Source organism: Pavona decussata, unplaced genomic scaffold (genome assembly GCF_977016875.1).
Source record: "Pavona decussata unplaced genomic scaffold, jaPavDecu1.1 SCAFFOLD_114, whole genome shotgun sequence".
In the NCBI taxonomy this organism is placed as follows: domain Eukaryota; kingdom Metazoa; phylum Cnidaria; class Anthozoa; order Scleractinia; family Agariciidae; genus Pavona; species Pavona decussata.
Window position 1 is genome coordinate 6,004,269 of NW_028145528.1, and position 20,772 is coordinate 6,025,040.

At 40.1% G+C, this 20,772-nt stretch overlaps 2 protein-coding genes across 3 annotated transcripts in view; both read left to right on the forward strand.

The window, feature by feature from the left end:
* Nucleotides 1-20,772, forward strand: part of LOC146470456 (perlucin-like protein) — a 71,622-nt gene that overhangs the window by 16,012 nt on the left and 34,838 nt on the right. The window contains exon 1 of one of the 2 annotated variants that reach the window (XM_085122606.1): nt 18,922-20,077. The exons of the other annotated variant lie outside the window; for it this stretch is intronic. Coding sequence (XP_084978732.1) covers nt 20,026-20,077 — 52 coding nt within the window. The 5' untranslated portion in view covers nt 18,922-20,025. Of the gene's footprint in view, nt 1-18,921; nt 20,078-20,772 lie in introns of those variants that run through there. 2 annotated transcript variants of the gene reach the window in all.
* The window catches only part of LOC146470457 (lithostathine-1-like), a 68,366-nt gene that overhangs the window by 12,834 nt on the left and 34,760 nt on the right, over nt 1-20,772 (forward strand). The window lies entirely within an intron of this gene.

Below are 20,772 nucleotides of genomic sequence, written 5' to 3' on the forward strand. Positions count from 1 at the left end.
TTAGAAAAGGTCACTCCACTTCCTTAGCTTTGATTGACTTGCACATCAAAATGTCTTCTTCCTTTTATCGTCGAGAGCTTGCCATTGGTGTTTCGGTGACCTTTGGAAAGCCTTTGTTGCAATTGACCATAGCATCCTAACATCTCAGACAACCTTGAAAATAAAGGAATTGGAAGTCTTGCATGAAATTAGATCAAAAGATACGATGGCAACAGGTTCGTTGCCAATTGGTTGAATTTAATGACCACCCTTCTTTGCCCCAATGTTCTATTCTTGAACCGTTAAGTCTTATATATAAACGATTTAAAAAAGTATCCAAGCATATCGATTTTCTTTTGTTATAGATAATATACCGACGAATTCAGTTCTTTCCGAAATACTGAGCTAAGTAAATAATCAGTTTGGTTTAACGTATAATGGATCTCCCTTAATTCAGAAAGACAAAATTCTTGGTATTTAGACCAAGACAGCAAAGGCAACAGCCTAAAAAGTCCATATTGATAATCAAAACGAAACGATCAAGTTCAAGAGACAGTCGTTTTTTGATTACTGCAGCGTTGTCTGGGCATCCGTCTATTGCTTACAAGACTTTAATTTTCGCCGCCTTCTGATTTTACAAAAACACGTCATACGAGTGTTTTTCTGATGCCCCTTCAGACCGTGTCTGTTAAATATTTCGTGCGAACAACTCAACGTTCAAGAATGATGTTTTATTCAGTGAGTGAGACAAGAAAACTCGGAAAAAGGAAATCTAAGTGTTCCTTATCAGGAGTCGAAAACTAAGATCTTCCGATTACTAGTTGGATGCTCTACCACTGAGCTACAGAAGACTGACGTGGGAGCTAAGGCCATTAAACTTAGGGATAAAATATGCCATCATATTTACTCCAAGACGTTCGTTTCTAAGAAATCGGAAAAGTGTATATATTTATTCCTATGACAACTCTCTCCTACCCAATCAGTTAAAAAAGGCATTCTCTCTGAATAACCAACCTGATTTCCTATTTACGATACAAGGAACTATAAATGATACAAGAACTGCAGCTCATGAATTTATCAGTTGCCCTTTTGTAAAACAAACACTGGCTAATTTTCAGAAGGAGGGGTGGGGGTGGGGGATGACGTCACATCCGCGCCGACTTACATCCCGGACCTTGAAGAAGTGTGTAGCTGTTGAACAAACGACATCACATCTTGACGACTCACATTCCACGAAAAGAAGGGGAAAAGATCTTTATCCAAACGTATCGATGGTGGGGACACCTCGAAACACCCACACAAAGTCTCTACCTCAGCCTTAGGAAGGACTGGGTAACAGTTGACCAGATCCGGTTTTCGATTAGTTGAGAGGCGCCAGTGTGTAAATATCATTGTTTGGGACACTTTGTGATTTTTTACATCGAGCGGTGAGAGAAACAGACTGACGTCGCGCGATTCTTAACCACGAAAATTGACCTCTATAGATATACATATTCCATGAGTATGGTGTTCCTATCTCGGGAGCTCAGGCTCCGCCACAATTCAAAACAAAATACAAACGTGATTTCGATGTTTTTCACGGTAATGTTCATGATCTGACGGGAGAATCATAGTACGGGCCAAGGAGGTAAGCTTTAATTTGTATCAAATTACAAGTGTTGAAATTCTTGCATTCATGGCATAAAGGCCTCCTGCCTGAAGTGTTCGACAACATGTTTCAATATGCTAGTAATATACATGGCTACAACACAAGATATCCAGCTAAGCATAATCTTTATAAGCCGAACGTAAGAACTAATGTAGGTAAACAATTAATCTCCTTCATGGCAACCGATATTTGGAAAGACCTTCCAACTCCTTTAAAAAAACTCATACAAAGTGTGTCTGCTTTTCCGAAACAAATTATACATTATTTACTGTCAGAACAACAAATGAACTAATTTTCTTTTATGCTGACCTCGTAACATACGTTAACTTTTTTTACAATTAATAAGTTCTTCCTTCCTTTTCCTTTTTCATTTTTTTTTCTTTTTCTTTCTTTTCTTTTCTTTTCTTTTCTTTCTTTTTTGCCTGCTATCTAGAACCTAAATTAGCCAGGGAGCTAACAAGACAACCTAATGGTTTATTTAGCTTCCTTGCTTTACACGTTAATTTAACTAATAATTAATTAAATTTATATAACAACACTAAAAGATTGTAATAATCAACATGTAAATAGAAAAAAAAAGCACAAATAAACATTATCATTATCATTATCATTATTATCATAGGTATTAAGTCATCGGTATTTTCATGTTTCAAGACGGTGTCTTCATCGAATGGATTCGCGGTGAGATAAGAAACACGGCTGGATTCCATCACCGGTACGAAAGCTTTGTGTTGTGCGGTGGCCAAAAAAAATGACTCTAATCAATCCGTTTGTGGCTGAATTCTGGATAAAACGTTGGCTATATTGAATAGGCGAACAATCCGGGATTGAACTTCATTAACCCAAAACTACACTATAGAATAAAATCCGGTGCAACCTAAAATGTAAGCCCCTCAAAACTGGCAAATGTTACAAAATGATTTAACCATGAGTAACCGAGAGTAGTGTAATGCAGTTAGAACTCTCTCGATGGCGAATAACGTTAAGAGTGACTAGAAATCCCCTGCAATCGAAATTCAATCAGTGATGCTGATGTTTTTGGGATCAGTTCGTAAGCGACCATCTATTTTCCATGCCGTTCTCAATCAAGCATTGCACGTCGTACAAGAATCTTTGGCTTCAAGCCTCCGTTTACCAAAATAATGTGATCGTTAGTTCTCAGTATTCATATGTCAGGTTGCAGTCAAACGTACAGTTCCCAATCGAAGAAATGTAAGCAAAGTCACAGTAAGAAAACCAATAACTACACAAACAACACTAACGACATACACTTTACTTTGGGAAGAAACTAATGGCGCCAGTGAAATATATTCGACGCAGCTAAGAGGGACAAATGAATGGCGCATTTTAAATCCAATTATCTACGACGGTGTACTACAAGCGATCGCTCTGTCTAGTTTGGTACTGAATACCAGAGAAAAAGGTAGTTCTCACAATAGCGGGTATTTTTGTTTGCGTATGTTTACCTTCACTTCCTCACAACTCTTATTTACACTCTGCTGAGCCATTTTAGTACGACTATACGTCATAATTTCGGATCCATTGCGGCAAAGTTAATATAGGAGAATGGTTATGAAGCCGAACAAGTTTCTTTGTTATATGTTTTTGTTACCATTTTTGGCCTTGACCGTGCACAAACCACAATAGATTTTGAAACGTGTTGGAGCAACTGGCCAATAGAAACGTTCCTGTTCAAGTATTCATCTGTAGTGTGAACGTTAAAACAAAGGATTGTGCACGGTCGCGGCCCTTCCAACCTAAATTGCAGCACCATTGTTATCAGCTTTGAACATGGCAAGGTTTCATAACCAGTCCCTCAATCAACTATGATTGCGGTAATGGCTCAGAGAATTCGATTTCGGCAGAAGCTACAACTTGACATGAAACTCCTTTGACGCGATCGTAGCTCAGGATAACATCCTATTTGCCAAAATATGAACGCAAATTTGCTTCGAAATTTTGCATCCGGTGTGGTCAGAGGTTACGTTGATTTTATCGACGTTTTGTCTTCAGTTATTCAGTAATCGGTTTTGCCAAGGACAAGGAAAACAAAGGCCGAGTTTACGAGTTAACGACACAAAACTTTGCACTTCACCAGATAATGTACTATTCGTCGAATGCGTCACAGAATAATTTCTTTGCTCCCTTTTGTTTTTTATTGTAGACATCGATGATAAATCTGATAAATACAGTTCATAACTAGTTATGATGGGAATGCTTTTAAAAGCGACTAGTTTTAAACTGTGCCTATGAAGCGAAAATATAACATTTACCCGTTCAACCACGCGATTTCAAAGTTTGAGATTGCTGCGGTAAAAATTGCCGATTTTGTGAGCGCTCAAAGTTGGGCTATTTTGCCTTCAAAAATCCCCAGAAATCGTGTTTCAGTCACTCATAAAGCAGTGATTTTAGGATCAGTCGCCAGCAATCATCTATTTGCCATCCTGTTGGAATAAGTTCTCAATAGGACATTGCACAAAGAATCTCTGGCTCTAGAATCTCTCTCTCTTTATGACTGAAATCTTTTCCTGCTTGCCACTGAATTAAGTCGCGTCAGTTGATGCTGCCGGCGTAATGCAACTTTACAAAGCTGGCAAAATCGAAGGTTATCGCAGTAAACCAGCGCAGTAACCACACAACAGCTATAAGCAAAATCGAGTGAATGGACCTTGTAAAAATGTATCCCATGTGACTAAAATGGGATCAATAACTTACTAATTTAAAATCTGATTATCTCTGACGGTATATTATATATGTGTGACCGCTTTTTCTGGTGATGTTCTGAATAGCAGTTAGAGAAACCGAGATAAAGTTCTGACAATATGAGTAGTTTTGTTCGCGTATATTTGTCCTATAACCTGACCTAATTTAGGTTGCTGACTTAACTGACGAAATTCGATGCTACGCAATCAAATATTTGGGTAACATGGAAACATTTTTTAAAACGAGCTCCAAAATAACTTAAAGAAAAAAACAAGCTAAATTCAACATTCAGCTAAACCAAGACGGTAATCTTGGCTCTTGTAGTGATATTTGATAAATTTTCAGAATTTTGCAACTGTTTTTCAGTCAGTAGCAAAGGCATACTCGCAAAAAGAAAATCTGAGTTCTAACAACAGGAGTCAAACGCCTCGACCTTTCGATTGCCAGCTCGAATGCTCACTGACCACTGCACTATAGGAGACGAGCGAAGCTAGGCCCGCATAAACTATAGTTTCGTCTGACAAACGTCCTGTTCAATGTCGATGAGTGGCATATGAACGTTGAAAAAAACGTCTTTCCGGTATTAGACGGAATCTGGCAAATGAAATCAACGTATGCCTCTATCTCTGAAGCATTTCAACCGGCGCTAAAAAAAATACGGTCAAGATTAGCTTGTATCAATTGTAGAAAAAAGACCTCGCTTCAAAAGGATGGAAATTTTGCCCTTAGGATCGTCTGCTGGAGGAAATTTGCAACTGGCGCGATCAATTTGCAACCGGCGCGAACAAATTCTAATTTTCAGTTCCGGTTCACTGTTGGACTGTCTAGCGCGCGATCTGTGAAACATTTCAACCGGCGCTAAAAAATGGCTTATATCAATTGCAGAAAAACGACTTCGGTTGAAAAAAGGGAGGAAATTATTGGCGTTTGGTCGTCTAGTGTTAGACAAGCACCAATTCCTGAACGTGTTGGCCTTTCAAAAAAAACCGCTGCCAACATTGTAAATAAGTTTTTGCAAACTAGAACCTTGTTGCCGGGTAAACCTGGTTGGAAAAATCGAACAGTTTCAACACCCGAAGTTGTCGAGTTTGTAGAATACTGCAAGACAAAGAAACCAAGTATTCAAACTTCAGAAATTCGGCAGTCTCTTGTCGACGAGGGAATTTCAGTGTTACATGATCATCGCTAATCGTCCTTCTCGTTCAACAATTGTCGACATTTTATATTCTGAGAAACGACCTGGATTTTACTTTCAAGAAAATTACCGTTACCCCTGAAGAGTGAAAACCTCATGAAAACTCGAGATTAGATTATGTTTATGTCTGGATCAGAACCACAGGCGACTGCATTTCTAAACACTTCTGCCATGTGTAAACATTCGGCGGGATCAATATTTATGTAACTTCCAAGTTGCAGATCTTTGTACTCGAGTCTCACTTGTTCAGCTTGAAGTTGTTTTAAATACGGAATCACCGTTGGGACCCTCTTGAGTAGCTCGTGATAATCATCGATTGCTTTATCAACATAAAAGCTCGCATATCTGCCGCCAAGGTATTGAACAAGAACCTGAAACATCTTGGCGCGGCGACTTCGACCAGCTCGGTTGTAATTTGATCCCGCCAATTGGAAATCGGAGCAAACTGCCAATCAAATTACCAATGTCGCGACGGAAGTCTGCAAAGTTGCGCGGGAAAAGAACATCCGGTTTGACTGTAAGTCATATTTCTACCTAGTCCACTGCTCACTTGAGATTCCTTTTATTTAAAGCTACGATCAGAAATATTTACAAAATATATAAACCTGCCTGGGTAAGCGTCCTCGTTTCTTTTCTCCTGACGGGTGATGTTCATGTAAATGTGACACTTTCGAACGAAGAGTACGGTTTTAGAAAAGGTCACTCCACTTCTTTAGCGTTGATTGACTTGCACATCAAAACGTCTTCTTCCTTTTGATGTCGAGAGCTTGCAATTGGTATTTTCGTTGGCCTTTGGAAAGCCTCTGTTGCAGTTGACCATAGCATCCTAACATCTCAGACAACCTTGAAAATTATGGAATTGGAAGTCTAGCATGAAATTAGATCAAAAGATACGATGGCAACAGGTTCGGTGCCAATTGGTTGAATTTAATGACCACCCTTCTTTGCCCTAATCAGTACTCTATTCTTAGACCGTTAAGTCTTATATATAAACGATTTAAAAAAGTATCCAAGCATATTGATTTTCGTTTGTTTTAGATAATATACCGACTAATTCAGTTCTATCCGAAATACTGAGCTAAGTAAATAATCAGTTTGGTTTAAAGCATAATAGCTCTCCCTTAATCCAGAAAGACAAAATTCATGGTATTTACACCTAACAGCAACGGTAACAGCCTAAAAAGTCGATATTGATAATCAAAACAAAACGATCAAGTTCAAGAGACAGTCGCGTGTCTTACCTACACGAAAATCTGTTTTAGAAGGCGCACATTTCCATGACGATGAAGGAAGCAATACTTAAAATGAATTAGACTGAATTATCTATTAATCATAATTTCTTTTCTAAACCGGTCTCCACTGTTTTATAATTAACCTCGTCTTTTGATTACTGCAGCGCTGTCTGGGCATCCGTCTGTTGCTTACAAGACTTTAATTTTCGCCGCCTTTTCAAAAACACGTCATACGAGTGTTTTTCTGATGGGTGTCAGTAAAACGCGGGGTCGGGGTCGGGGCCGGGGTCGGGGTCGGGGTCGGGGTCATTTTTTTCTTTTGTTTTTTTTTTCTTTTTTTTTTCTTTTTTTTTTTTTCAACACCACAGGTCATTTGTGGGTCAAATAAGGATTAAAGCCAATATAAAAGAGTTAAGTCTCCAAAGCTTACTAGCTCAGAATAGGTCATCGGTGACAATACTCGATGCAGTTCCGTATTCTGGCGGACATTGGTTCCGTGAATTTACAACATTTTATTCTTCTAAGAAACGAAATGAGGCAAAAAATACAAGGTACAAGACAGTATATTTCCTTGAACTAACAAATTTTTGAACTAGAATGTGCATGAACTTACTATGAACACCCCCGCCGCCTTCCATGATCGTGCTCCATACATTTGTCTGTAAAGCGAACCAGCCGTGAACTGCTACTAAAAATAGTTCGCGGGAAAAAGATACAGGAAAATGTATGGAAAGTTCAAAACACGACTGGACGCTTTCTGGCACAGCTACGTAGATCCCTCCAATTTTTTCTGTTTCTGTTTGGCCTGTTTGCCTACTCGTCAAAATGGCGTCGAAAACCGTGACAAGGCCTATTTACATGTCAGTTTTGATGTCGGCAATGAGATTTCAGAGTTCTCGTAGAAATTTCCCTAGTTTATTGACGGTATAGAACTATGAATTTCCATTAAAGCAATTTAAATTAAAGCACAAGTATTTCAAGAATAACAATTGTCTCTCAAGTATTTTGAATCTTTTTTTTTTTGTCAGTTAATTCGTCTTTTTCGGAAAGGTTTCAGTCCAGAGAAATGTTCTCTATTCCATTCAAATGCCGAGCTTTACAAAGGAATTCGAACGCATGTTTATTTTATTCTCGGAAATAATAGTCACGCGCGACATGGATTGACTGTAACAAACGAGCACGATCCTGGAAGGCGGCGGGGGTGTTCATAGTAAGTTCATGCACATTCTAGTTCAAGAATTTGTCAGTTCAAGGAAATATATTGTCTCGTACCTTGTATCTTTTGCCTCATTTTGTTTTTTAGAAGAATAAAAGGTAGTCAATTCACGGAACCAATGTCCGCCAGAATACGGAACTACAACGAGTGTTGTCACCGATGACCTATCCTAAGCTAGTAAGCTTTAGAGACTTAACTTTTTTATATTGGCTTTAATCCTTATTTGACCCACAAATGACCTGTGATTTTGAAAAAAAAGAAAAGAAAAAAAAAGTAAAAAGAAAAAGAAAAAAAAAAAGACCCCGACCCCGACCCCGACCCCGACCCCGGCCCCGACCCCGACCCCGCGTTTTACTGACACCCTTTTCTGATGCCCCTTCAGACCGCGTCTGTTAAATATTTCGTGCGAATAACTCAACGTTCAAGAATGATGTTTTATTCAGTGAGTGAGACAAGAAAACTCGGAAAAAGGAAGTCTAAGTGTTCCTATCAGGCTGAGTCGAAAACTAAGATCTTCCGATTACTAGTTGGTTGCTCTACCACTGAGCTACAGAAGACTCGTGGGAGCTAAGGCCATTAAACTTAGGCTTAAAATATGCCATCACATTTACTCCAAGACGTTCGTTTCTAAGAAATCGGTAAAGTTTATATATGTATTCCCATAAAAACTCTCTCCTACCCAATCAGTTAAATAATACTTCTCTCTTAATAACCAACCTAATTTCCTATTTACAATACAAGGAACTGTAAATGATACAAGAACTGCAGCTCATGACTTATCATTATCTACCACTTTCTACCATTGTTTGACTTATAATTCTAACTTGCGTGGTGAATAAAACTTCAAATTAGAAATGGGGATTTTTAGAGTCTGCAGAGATTTTAGTACGACTATGTGCCATCCATTTTGGCCATCTTTCACATTGCTTCAGTTTCGAAGCGGAAGGATCAGGAAACTCCAACAATAGTTTTGCAAACTCTGTAAATGTAAATTCTTTTGACGCGACCGAAACTCAAGCTTTAAACATCCTGCTTGCCAAAACAAAATCCTAATTTGGCTCTAAAAATTTATTAGGTGCGATTTTTTACCAAAAAAACTCCTTAATTGCTAGTTAAGAGGGGACTATAGAAGTGAAATCCCTTTCAACCTGGCTTTACTTGATATCTTCAAATAACTGATCATAACCCGCAAGCACAATTGCTAGCTTACGCTTATACGGTTGAAAGAGGTCGTGTGATCTCTTTCACTTTCGTCTTTACTTTACTGAGTTTGGCTTTTAAAGTCTTTTCTCTCGTAGTGAAAACAAACACCCTATTAAGCCCTGGCCGCCTTTGATACAACTTCTCGCTTGGCTGACAATCGGCCGCCATCATGGACTAACTTTTTCGAAACTAACTTCGTAACATTCAGTTGTGATTTGTCAGGTTCTCTTGTGCCGTTCAGGGAGTGAAGGAACAAGTCGTTTTTCTGCTAAATATACAACACGCGTACCGATGCACAAAGCCGATAGTCTAGGAAAATAACCGGAACGTAGGGGAACTTTCTGGCGTTAGTTAATACAAACGAAATGAACATTTCGATAAAAACTAAAGAACAAAAATTTAATTTCTGCGTTGATTTAGTTTCCTAACTGATAATATCATTGCAACTGATACCTGCCATGATGGGAAACGTTTGAAATGGCGTAAAGTTGGCATTTTCACCGCGGCACAAAACGAGCGGGGATTTCATAGCATCAGAACTTACACCGCCAGCACCGAATCCATTCAGTTGTGTTTTCGGTGGCCAACTGCTTGAATCCACCTTAATTCTTGGAGGAAATCCGACATAATTCTGTTTTTAAACGTGCCTGCAATCTACTAACCATCCGCAGCACCATCATTTTATAAATCAGGCCAAAATCAACCTAGAAAATGGCTTCCGCTGTACATGTTTCGCCAAAATGTAGACCCTTCGAAGTCGCTAAAAGAACCATACCAACAACAACAATTAAATTTTGCGGTTCAGGTTACAGAATGATTTGCTCTCTACCCTTTCTATATTCTCTACACCTTAGCGATAAATACAGTTGATAGCGTCTTAAAGCAAACACCTTTCAATTACGAGCGACCAGCTTTATCAAATACAGTCGACTCACGATAACTCGAACGCTTCAACGGAAGTTGAAAAGGGTTCGAGTTTAATATCGGGAGTTGAGAACAAATGACCGGGAGAAAAAGAGGAAGGAACGGTCAGTCTATTGTGCATTACCATTTTTGTTGAAAAGTCGAGTGAAAATAGAGCAATATCTCTAAACTAGAAATACGTGACTCGCAAAACCTCGCGAAGCTCGGGGTAGGTGTACAGTTGATTTGTAGGGAAAAGGCAAAGGCAGATAGAAAATATCAATGGTCTCGTTTTCTTCTTTAAACAGCCCCACCCTGCTTAAATTGGTTTTACCACACCCACTCTGTGTGATGTCATTCTCACAGACTATGGGAGTGATACACTGTAGTTAACAGCACGTTAGGTATACAGCATTAGAAATGTGAAGGAGGGTGGGGGGGGGGGGGTAGGGGGGTGTCCCAAATCAGGAAAAAAAAATCGTGGAAAACCAACATGTAGGCAAAGAGAATCCTGCATTGCAAAGGAAGTATGAAAAAGGATTGCAGCCTTCTGGTTGTGAAAAACATACATATCTTTCCAGACAGTTCTCCCCCTCACAATTGTAATGGTGCATCCCTGACCAGAAGGTTCTATAAATTGCATTGATCTCCTTAGTCTTCACGGATTTGAGAAGTATTCACTCAATAGTGTAAGCATTTAACAGAGGGCAAAATAATGGTTATCCTGCGCAACGGTCTCCCTTTCCCACCAATCCTATCACTAACAGAAGTGATCTGCATTATTTTAAATGCTCCTTATAATTTCAATACACTGTCAAGCAGACATCTACAGACAGGTAATAAGAATTAAGGAAATAAAAAGAATAAGGGGGTAGTGTTTTGCTATGACACCAAACTCTCAGGAATAAAATTACTTAGGAGAATTAGCTCTGATATGTTGATAGTGAAAGGGTTGGTAGAAGTGTACAATACTTTGCAAATGATAGTTAACAGAGAGCTCTTAGAAGATGGTACATGTAACCGTAGCTAATCTTTGTGCTCTACAACCCCGCAACCCCCCCCCCCCCCCAACCATACAAATCAATAAGTACAACATTTGATATATTTGGGTTGGTAAAACTTCAACCCAACCACCCCCACCCCCCCCCCCCCCATACCGTCCATGCTTCCATGCTAACAGTACAACACTTGTTATAGTTGCAACTGCTTTATTTGCATAAACAAAATATGTACATTGTAGTGATAACATGTGATTGCGGTTGCTTTGAAGAATACAATTTCAGTTGGCAGTATGGGAAGTGATTGTAATTGAAGAGGTGCCTGGAAAAAAGCACTTAGTTACTTCTGATAAATTGCTAAATTCTCCTTCCAAATTTCCTTGCATTCGCTTGTGAAACAAAAGGAGAATTTTACCCTACATCAAAAGTCATTTAGGCCTTATTTCGCACACCCCTTCAATTATAACAGTGACGTAATTTTCTCTTTGTTATGAGTGGTCAGTGAATAGTTGCGAGGCAATACTGAGGGAAAATTGAATGGATAAGATATTACTATTTTTTTGTCAAAGAAGTCCAATCCTGTTACTCTCATCTCATTACTATTCAGTAATGAAGTTGTTTTTACTGTAGCCTGGATAAATAATTTTGATATTGAGCAAAAAGTACTAAATGACAAAAGTTATGTTTTTGCATTGAACTGCAATTTTGTTGTCACTTACCTTGCAGAAGAGGTTAGAATGTTAAGATACATGTTTATGCTACATCTATACTGGGAACACTAGCTGAACTAAAATGTATGAAATAAATTTTATGCTGAAATAAAAAATTTTCAAAAGTGGACTTTTCTTGTAATCACTTACCTTAAGAAGAAAAAAAAATATGTAGCATTTAGATACTGCCTGTATGAGATTTTAAGATGAGGCTTCATTTGTAAAATATGGGTGGTTGCAGATTGAGCAAATTAATCGCGGTTCTGATATTGACGTCCGGTGATATCAGCCAGTTGTTGTAATCGTTCCTCTTCTCTTAGCCTTTGTTGTAATTGCTTGCTTTTAGCTATTGCCTGGAGTCTTTGAAAGGACAATGGCTGTAGAACTACATTATCTAAAGAGCGTACTCTAGAGAGTGCCACAAAACTACATCCTGCAGCTCTTTCTGCTTTTCCTAAGTCAATAACCGCTGAAGATAATGTTTGGCCTTGCGACTTGTGAATGGTCATTGCATAGCTTAAACGGAGTGGCAGTTGCTGTCTTGACAATCGTTGGCCTTCAGTTTCCCATTCAAATAAGTGTGGTGGTATTGGGACAATCTGAGGGTGTGTGTGCAGGAAAGCTGGTCCTGTGTAGTGCTGAAAATCCACCAGTGCTGCAATAGGCAAACAAGGGGGAGGGTGCTCAGGATGGAAGATGAGGTCATGTACAACACCTGCTGCACCATTACACAGTCCAACTTCCTGCCAAAGGTTACATGTTAGCATTACAGCTGCTCCTCTTGTAAGAAATGTGACAGCCTCAAGACCTCCAGCATCATCTGATGTAGCAGCCTTTGCATTTCTGCCTGAATGAACAGCAGAGATGCGAGCAACTGGTGTTGCTAGGTTGCTAAGTTTCTCATAATTGTAGTTTGCTACACTTGCCTTGTCGAAAAATAACCGTGGTGCATCTTTGAAGTTGTCCATGTTGATGTGCTGTGGTGTACGTTCGCAAAGTTGTTGCCAGTCGCATTGCGTGCTCTGGCCATTTCGCATACGCATGAGAAGTTCTCGGAAAACTTCAGCCTGTGGATTATTTCCTGCCTGTCTAATGTTTTGCCTTAGCATCACAACTGTTTCGAAAAGAGTATATATTGAATAACCATGTTGACCTAGAATTGAACTGGGCGATGTTGCAAAAATAGGCTTGTCCCCAACAGGTGGCAATTGTGCAAAATCTCCAAGCAAGATCATTGAAATTCCTCCAAGTGGTTCATTAAGCTTACCTGCAGCCTGGCGCAGACGCTTATCGACCCAAGCCAATGTCCTCTGTCCTAGCATAGACATCTCATCAGTAATAAGGTAATGCTTGCCAGTGAAGCGAAGTTGTAAACGTTGTAGTGCTTGTCCTTGTAAGTCTGAATTGTTGTGGTTACGCACTGGCAGCTGCAACGCAGAGTGTAATGTGCAACCCTGAATGTTGTATCCAGCAATTCCAGTAGTCCCTGTCAGCTTACACTTATCTCCTAGAATGGTCATTAATGCATTGATTAAAAATGACTTGCCCGATCCTGCTGTTCCTGTAATTATCATGCGAAGAGGGTCATTTGGTGCCTCACTGTTGAGGGCTGCATGATGCATAGCAACTATGTTGTAAGCAAGGCGCTGATCTACATTTAGTTGTTCTAGATTAACAGGCTGGTGTTGTCTCCTGTGTACAACAGTTGGGTCTTCGCGTGCTTCATTTCTCCTTTTTGTGATCCAATTTGCAGAGTCACGAACTAAACCAGCAGGCATTGTCCTTCCTGCTGTTGTCCAGTCAAAGTGGAAGTTTTGCTGAGTGGGGTTTTCTTGTGATACACTTTGGTCATATTGTTGATTTAAGCGACACAGGAGCATCCACTCTTCCGGTTCTTCTTCATGCTGTGGTTCATCATCTTCCTCATCATCATCGTCTTGTTCTTCCTCAGTGTAACGCTGAGCTTGTTGTTGCTCTTGCGCTAACATGGGCATGTAATCTCCAGCGTTGTCCAATGTAAGGAATGCATGGTAACATTGTATGTAAATGTCATCTGAGTCGTGAAGTCCATTCCAAGCAGTATTAACTTCACCAGACCAAGGTTTGTATTTAATCAGCTGATATTTACAGTACTTTCCATAGTTCTGTCCAGATGGATTGGGGGAAAAATTGGGAAATGTTCGAATGATTACTTCTTGTTTACGACGTTTGAGCTCTCCTTTCGACACATAGTAAGCTGAGGCAAATTGAACTAAGTTGAGATCAAGAATATTTGGGGTCTGTTCTTGCCAGTTAGCTCGAACAGCATAAGCATCAAGTACTGAAGGATCTAATGCTTCATCGCCTTGATTGTCATTTTCGTCTTGCCCTGTCCGAACTCTTCGACTACCATCTAATGACACACATAGAAACGAGAATGTTGATGAATACAAGGGTTTCCCAAGAAGCAGGTGAGCGGTTTCTTGTGATCCTATGTCACGCTCTCCAACAACTTGGATCATTGCACTTCGCAATGCAGTTGTTGCCATGTCTGTGTCCCGAAGCTTGTTTACACAGAGACTCAGGATTTCAGTGGCTGACTGGGATCTTGGTTCACCTTTAGTAGCATACTTAGCCATGTAGCGAATGCATTGGTCAGTATCAACAATTGCTTGAAGGTCAACATTGGCTCTCCAGTGCTGTAGCATTACTCGGTTGTGGGAGTTAATACGATTATCATTACGTTAAGTAGTTAGGGTTATTTTAACTCGAGCTTGGGTGACTTCTTCAACTGTCAGTTCATGGTCATCGCTGCCAGCTTTTCTTATCAGTTGGAAGTCGAGAGATGTTTCTTCTTGACAGTCCTTTGGGAAATTGAAGCGGCATGTTGCTTCCTGTCCAGGTTTCTTCCGAAGGCAGTATGCTGTACTGCATTTTGTGTGACGTTCAACTGAATTGACAAGGGTTTGGTAGTCATCATTGAAATTTTGCACATTTTCAATAAGTAAAGATGATGGATGTGGGGAAGGGACAACCCAGTTTTCCTGGGGAATGGCCTCATTAATTGTGGTTACTAACCAGTCTGCATAATTGATAACAGTTGTTGTTGCTTGATATCCTGCTTCAATTTGGGGTTGAAAGTCAGCTGCCATCTGTTCATAGGTTGGTTGTTCCATTTGCAGTTGCAGAATTCGCTCTAGTTTCCACCCTTGCACAGCTGTGTTTACGAGGTTGCAAAGGCCTGGATCATTTGTAAGCTTTGCACAGCCATGTGCATGAATACTGCCTCGCGCCTGCCACTCGAAACGATACCACTTCCATTCTGTGTGCAATACTCGATCTAGCCAAACATTGGAAAATTCATCCAGTCTTGAAACAAAGTAAGAATCTGTCAAGTGTGGATTGTCTATGACAGCTTTAATAGGAATGGAAGGTGTTGCATTGTTTGGCTCCTGTAGCAGTCGGTGTAAATCTGGCCAGTAGTTGTCAGCTGCACTGAAAGTGAAGAAAAAGGTGGGAGCCCCTTTTTGTGTAATGAGTGCTTTAAGTTCCTGGTAGCGCTGATACCAGTACTGCTTTGTCCCTTGAATCTTGGCAACGTAACGTTGAAGGCGATTCATGAGCTGGTTGGCTGACATCTGCCCTACCATTTGACGAAGTTCCTCGATTGTTAAATTGGAGTCTTCTGGATTTTGCGTGAGATAGATGCGAGCTTGGGACAACAGTTGATGGCGTTGTTTCATGTTGAGTGCCCAATATGGAAATCGAGGGTGTGATGCAAAGCGCCAGGAAAAGGTTCCTACTGTCGAACGGTCTACATACTTAATAAGGTGTTTGAAGCCTTCCGTTAAAGAAACTTCTCGAAGGCGTGTTTTCTTAGTGGGATCCCCTTTTCCATAAGGGAAAAGAGTTGGAAATGCCATAGTAGCCAAACCCTCTGTACGGAATTCATTGATAGGATCATCATCATTGGATGGCCAGTCTAATGGATCTTCTCCATTGATTAAAGCCCTTATTGCATCCTGTTCTGACCGTTGAGCTTGCGGAAGCGGGAGGAAGGAATGACTGTGCTGAGAATCTTCGCCATCATTATTGTTCTGAGAGGTGTCTTCGTCAGCAGTATGTTCCTCTGCATTTTGCTCTGGATCCTCAGCGGTAGGGAGATCTGACGGAACTCCATCAATGGGTAAGCGGTGGAGGGCTTCATAGTCAATTTGAATGCCAGCGTAAAAAGGATTGTTATCCTTCAGCCATGTGATTGCCTCAAGTACCTTCTGTCTTCTAACTCTACAATCTCTGTGTGTGTTATCAGCTCCATGTTTTCGAATTATCAGGTAAGGTAGTTGTGCAATATTAGGAGGAAGTCTAGAGAGAAAACCCTGAATGTCTTGGGGAAGATTTAAAACATGTCCCTTATAACCCCTTTGTCCTCCATGTTTCCGATAAACACACATTATTGGGCAAGCTCTTGCGATAAGCATTTCCTCAATTTCAGTTAAGCCTTGTAATGCTGTTGGTAAGCAACCCGGATCCATGTCATTTTCCTGGGAGAATGATTTGGGATTTCCCTTATCACGTTTACATCTTAGGCATTCAAAACTCTGAAGTGTTAAACCATTGTTGGTTGGCCAAGCTTCCTTACAGATTACACATTGTCGGTGTTCTAATTTGTTCATTGCACGATGGAAATTTGCCATCTCAGTGTGAACCCATTGCTGCTCGTGTAAAGGCTGTTCTGCATTTCTCCACCCGTTGGAAATATAACTGTCGCGATTAATTTGATCTTGTACATGCTGTAGCCTCTCGTTCTCTCTGTACATAACACCATTTTGTTGAAGCAGTTGGAGTCTGTTTTGTCGTTCCTCGTTAGTTTCAACTTCGATTCTACGGCCAGTGTTGTCCCGAGCGATTTGTAATCTGTCATGTCTTTGCTGTTCACTTTCTGCTTGTATTCGTATGAACTGGTTTGTGCGAAGCGTTTGTAATCGCAAATCACGTTCCTGTTCTGTCTCATTAATTAGTCGTTGTGTCTGGTTTGTCCGAAGCGTTTGTAGTCGTATTTGTCGTTCCTGTTCAGTCTCAGTAATCCGTCGTTGTGCCTGGTTTGTCCGAAGCGTTTGTAGTCGTACTTGTCGTTCCTGTTCAGTCTCATTAATCCGTCGTTGTGTCTGGTTTGTCCGAACCGTTTGTAATCGTAAATTTCGTTCCTGTTCAGTCTCATTAAGTAGTCGTTGTTCCTGGTTTGTCCGAAGCGTTTGTAATCGTAAATCTCGTTCCTGTTCAGTCTCATTAATCAGTCGTTGTGCCTGGTTACTTCGAATTCGATGTAATCGAAGCTCACGTTCAACAGGGGTTTCGTTATTGAACCGAGCACGAGTTAAATCTAACCTAAATTGCCTATCTTCTACAGTTTCTAATGCACGCCTACCTTGGTTGTACTGCCTGTGATATTCCAATCTCCGGTTCCTCTGCTCCTCTGTTTCTTCCTGACGGCGCTGTCTTCGCTGGGCCAAGCGATGTTGTCTATGCTCTCTGGTTTCCTGATGTCTCCTTCTTCTTCGCTGCTCGCGCTGCATCTGAAGACGCCTTTCACGTTGTTCAGGAGTTTCGTTGTTTAATCTCCCTCGGCGAAAATTTGTTGTCACTTGTGCGTCCTCCTGTGGTCCATTTGCATCACAATTTGGTCGTGTTTCACCAATACTAAACATTTTTCACTCCGTGAATAATAACACGTTCGGCCTTCAATGAATAAACATGAGAGTGCGCCATTGAGAGGCAGCGGTTTTAATTTATAGTTACCAGTACTGACAGCTTTAGACCGGTTGAAACCGGTTGTGTTGCATAGCAACTACGAAATGCGTCTGACGTCAGCTTGTCTTCTGTTGCTGCCTAGCAACCTTTCTTTTGTCTGACGTCATTCATACTTTGTTTGCGCACTGTTGCAAGCAACCTCATTCCCAGGGTCTCTCTTCTTCCCAACCCTGGGAACGAGGTTGTGTTGCACGGACACCTTCACGGAAATACATAAACATACATATATATAAATATATGTTCGGCTCGAATTCGCACGGCTTAGCTCCCGAGCGCGGCCTTCGGCAGGCCTTCGGCCCGACAAATTTATTAACCTCGCTTCGCGAGGAATTACAAATCAGAACGTAACGTAACTTGAAACAAAACAAGGCAAACCAGCAGGTTTCAATGAGAACAACGCCGGGCTACTGCTACAGAGTTCATGCCATTTCCTTTTTCGAGAAATGGTCAGTTAATACGCTTTGACGCTTCAGTCTAGACTTATCTATTACTAGCAATTGTCCTTGAAAGCTTTGTAAAGTTAGATTGAAAGAATCGAGATCATCCTCCACAAACAAACATTTTGAACAAGGAGTTGAGCAGCAACGCTTGATGAAGATACAATCCACTGAAGTTAAATGTACCCTAAACCAGCGAAACCTGAACTGGACAGACACGTTTTGTGTACTACAAAAAAGACAAAGAATACACGGCTGATTCAAAATAAATTCAATGTTTGGGACAACGGTACTGTTTGTTTCGACCTTTCAAGTCAGGACAAACGTGGTTCGAGGTATCGAGGGTAAAATTATATAGAAAACGACTTGAGGGGAAACAAAAAATTGCTTCGAGTTAGCGGGAGGTTCGAGTTACCGAGGGTAAAATTACAATAAATGTATGACGGACTGATCCAGGGGAAATTGATTTTGGTTCGAGTTAGCGAGGCTTCGAGTTGTCAAAAGTCGACTGTATCAGTTTAAATCCGTCATAAAACTGTGTTTAGGATGAACTCTCAGCGACCAATTATTTAGTGATTCTAGCTGAATTAAGGTGATGTTGTACGCAACGTTTCGCGATTCGCAACGAGCATTTTAAGGCCATAACCACGTTGATTTTCAGTGTATGTCAGACGCGACCGGATTTGGAAAAGGCGATTTTTAGTGTACTGAATGTTGATGCCGTGTAACAGTACACTTAACGCAGTTGAAAGGCTTTTGAAGGAGACCCAAATACTTGTAACTAGCATCCATCTTACTATCAAATCAATGTTATCAGAATCAAATAAAATTACTGCATTTTTTTGGCGCATGTTTTTAATACTCTTGATTTTCATTTTTATGTTAGCGCAGTGGTCCACATATTCTCGTGAGATCTTCTACTCGTCCTTGAAATGGTAGCGAAAACGATTATAATGACACCACAAGTCCCGATCTTTGATACAACTTTCCTCTTGGCTCATAATCGCCCGAAACAGCACTGAACACTTGGCCGCCATAATGGACTACCTGTGTAACTGTTTAGCTGTTGTTTGAATGAAACCCAAATAGCCATAACTGGCTCGCCTCCATCTTTATGAAATCATTGTGATCAGAATCACTTCTTAGTACAACTAAATTACTGAATACTTGAAAACGGGATCTGAATTTACCTCTGGTGTAGTTAATACCACTTAGACTCGAAAAAATATGGTCATTTTTGTTTGCATATGTTTGTCTTTATTACCAGACTTCACTTATTTAGAGTCTTTAGAGATTTTAGTGCCGGAGTACTGTACCATCATTTCGGCTAGTTCTTTAATCAAAACGTTTAAAGTTCCTCAGCGGATGATACCGTTAAAAGCTCAGTATTACGCCCTCTTGATGTTCCACCATCGTAAATTAAAGTTGCATTTAATTGATACCAAAGGAAGTTTGGACTTACATATTGAGACATTCATAATGACACTTTAGCCTGCGACGGAAGATGTTAGACCTTTCAACCTGTTGTTTTTTCGTCATATATAATTTTGAACTCGAATCTTAATTAAGCAAAAACAGAATTTCTTCATCAAGTAAGGCAATACAAACTTTTCAACGAAAAATGACTATTAAATGAGAATTATGGAGCATTAGACGCTAGAGGCAAAATAAACGTGCGTACATGTAATAAAAAACGACAGTATCTCGTTTTATTTAGTTCTTCAAACATAACTGTTAAGCGGTGAGTCATCGTCGTCGATCTCTCAGTAAGGTTTCGAAAGCTTTTTAGGCGACAAAAGAGTCCCAACTGTAAACAGACTATCCTTCCGCCTGCGTAATGTTTAATGTAATGTTTAATGTAATGTTTGGTTCTTGTTCCAACTCGCTCAAAGAGACGTCAGTATACAGTCGTGTCATCGCTGTTCTCTGACTCATTCGTTCACAGACGGCGAGTGGACTAACTACCAATACAAATTCTCCTGAGATCAGCGACATCCTGACGAAATTCGAGATGAAACTGTTTGCAGTTCTACCGGTGTTTATCGCGATACTCTGCGTATCAGGTATGTTTTTTTACCGTTCATTTTCTAGTTTCTCTTCGGCAATTTACTACGAGAACTGCCCTTAAATGGAGAATGGTATAGGGTAAATTTATACTAAGGCTGACTCGAAAATAAGTTGTCTCAACATTTGGATGTACGTCTTCTAAAAGTTAATGCCAAAATTTTTTCCATCGAATAATTATTCGATATTTAATATGATTACCTGAAAATTCACTTTAATAAGCTCCTTTTAAAAGTAGTAAATACTTCCTCTGACAAACCAGCGACATTTCATAGTATTGTAAACACTTTTAAAAACCAGACTCTTTTACCCTCAAATCCTTAATATTTTCTCCCGTCCTTCCTAGAGACATTTTCTCCAGTCATCCTGATTAGTTGCTGCGCAATGTAGTGAAAAGGCATTAGACTATAAACGGGCTATCTCTGTAACATTTTTCAAGGGTGACTCTGTCTCGAGTAGTCGCAGTGTAAACCATTTTTGCAGACAATGGAAATTGATATTCTCTACAGCCCCTACCCCCTGAAAACATGACAATGTCTTGAGTCCTTAAACTTCTGATTCTCTTATTATAACATTGCATATTATTACATCTGTCCATCCAACCTTCTCGACAAAACTATCAAAACACAATATTTTAACCAGATGCTGTTGATCCTCGGTTATGAATTTAAAACCAGAGCACTTCACGTCCTAT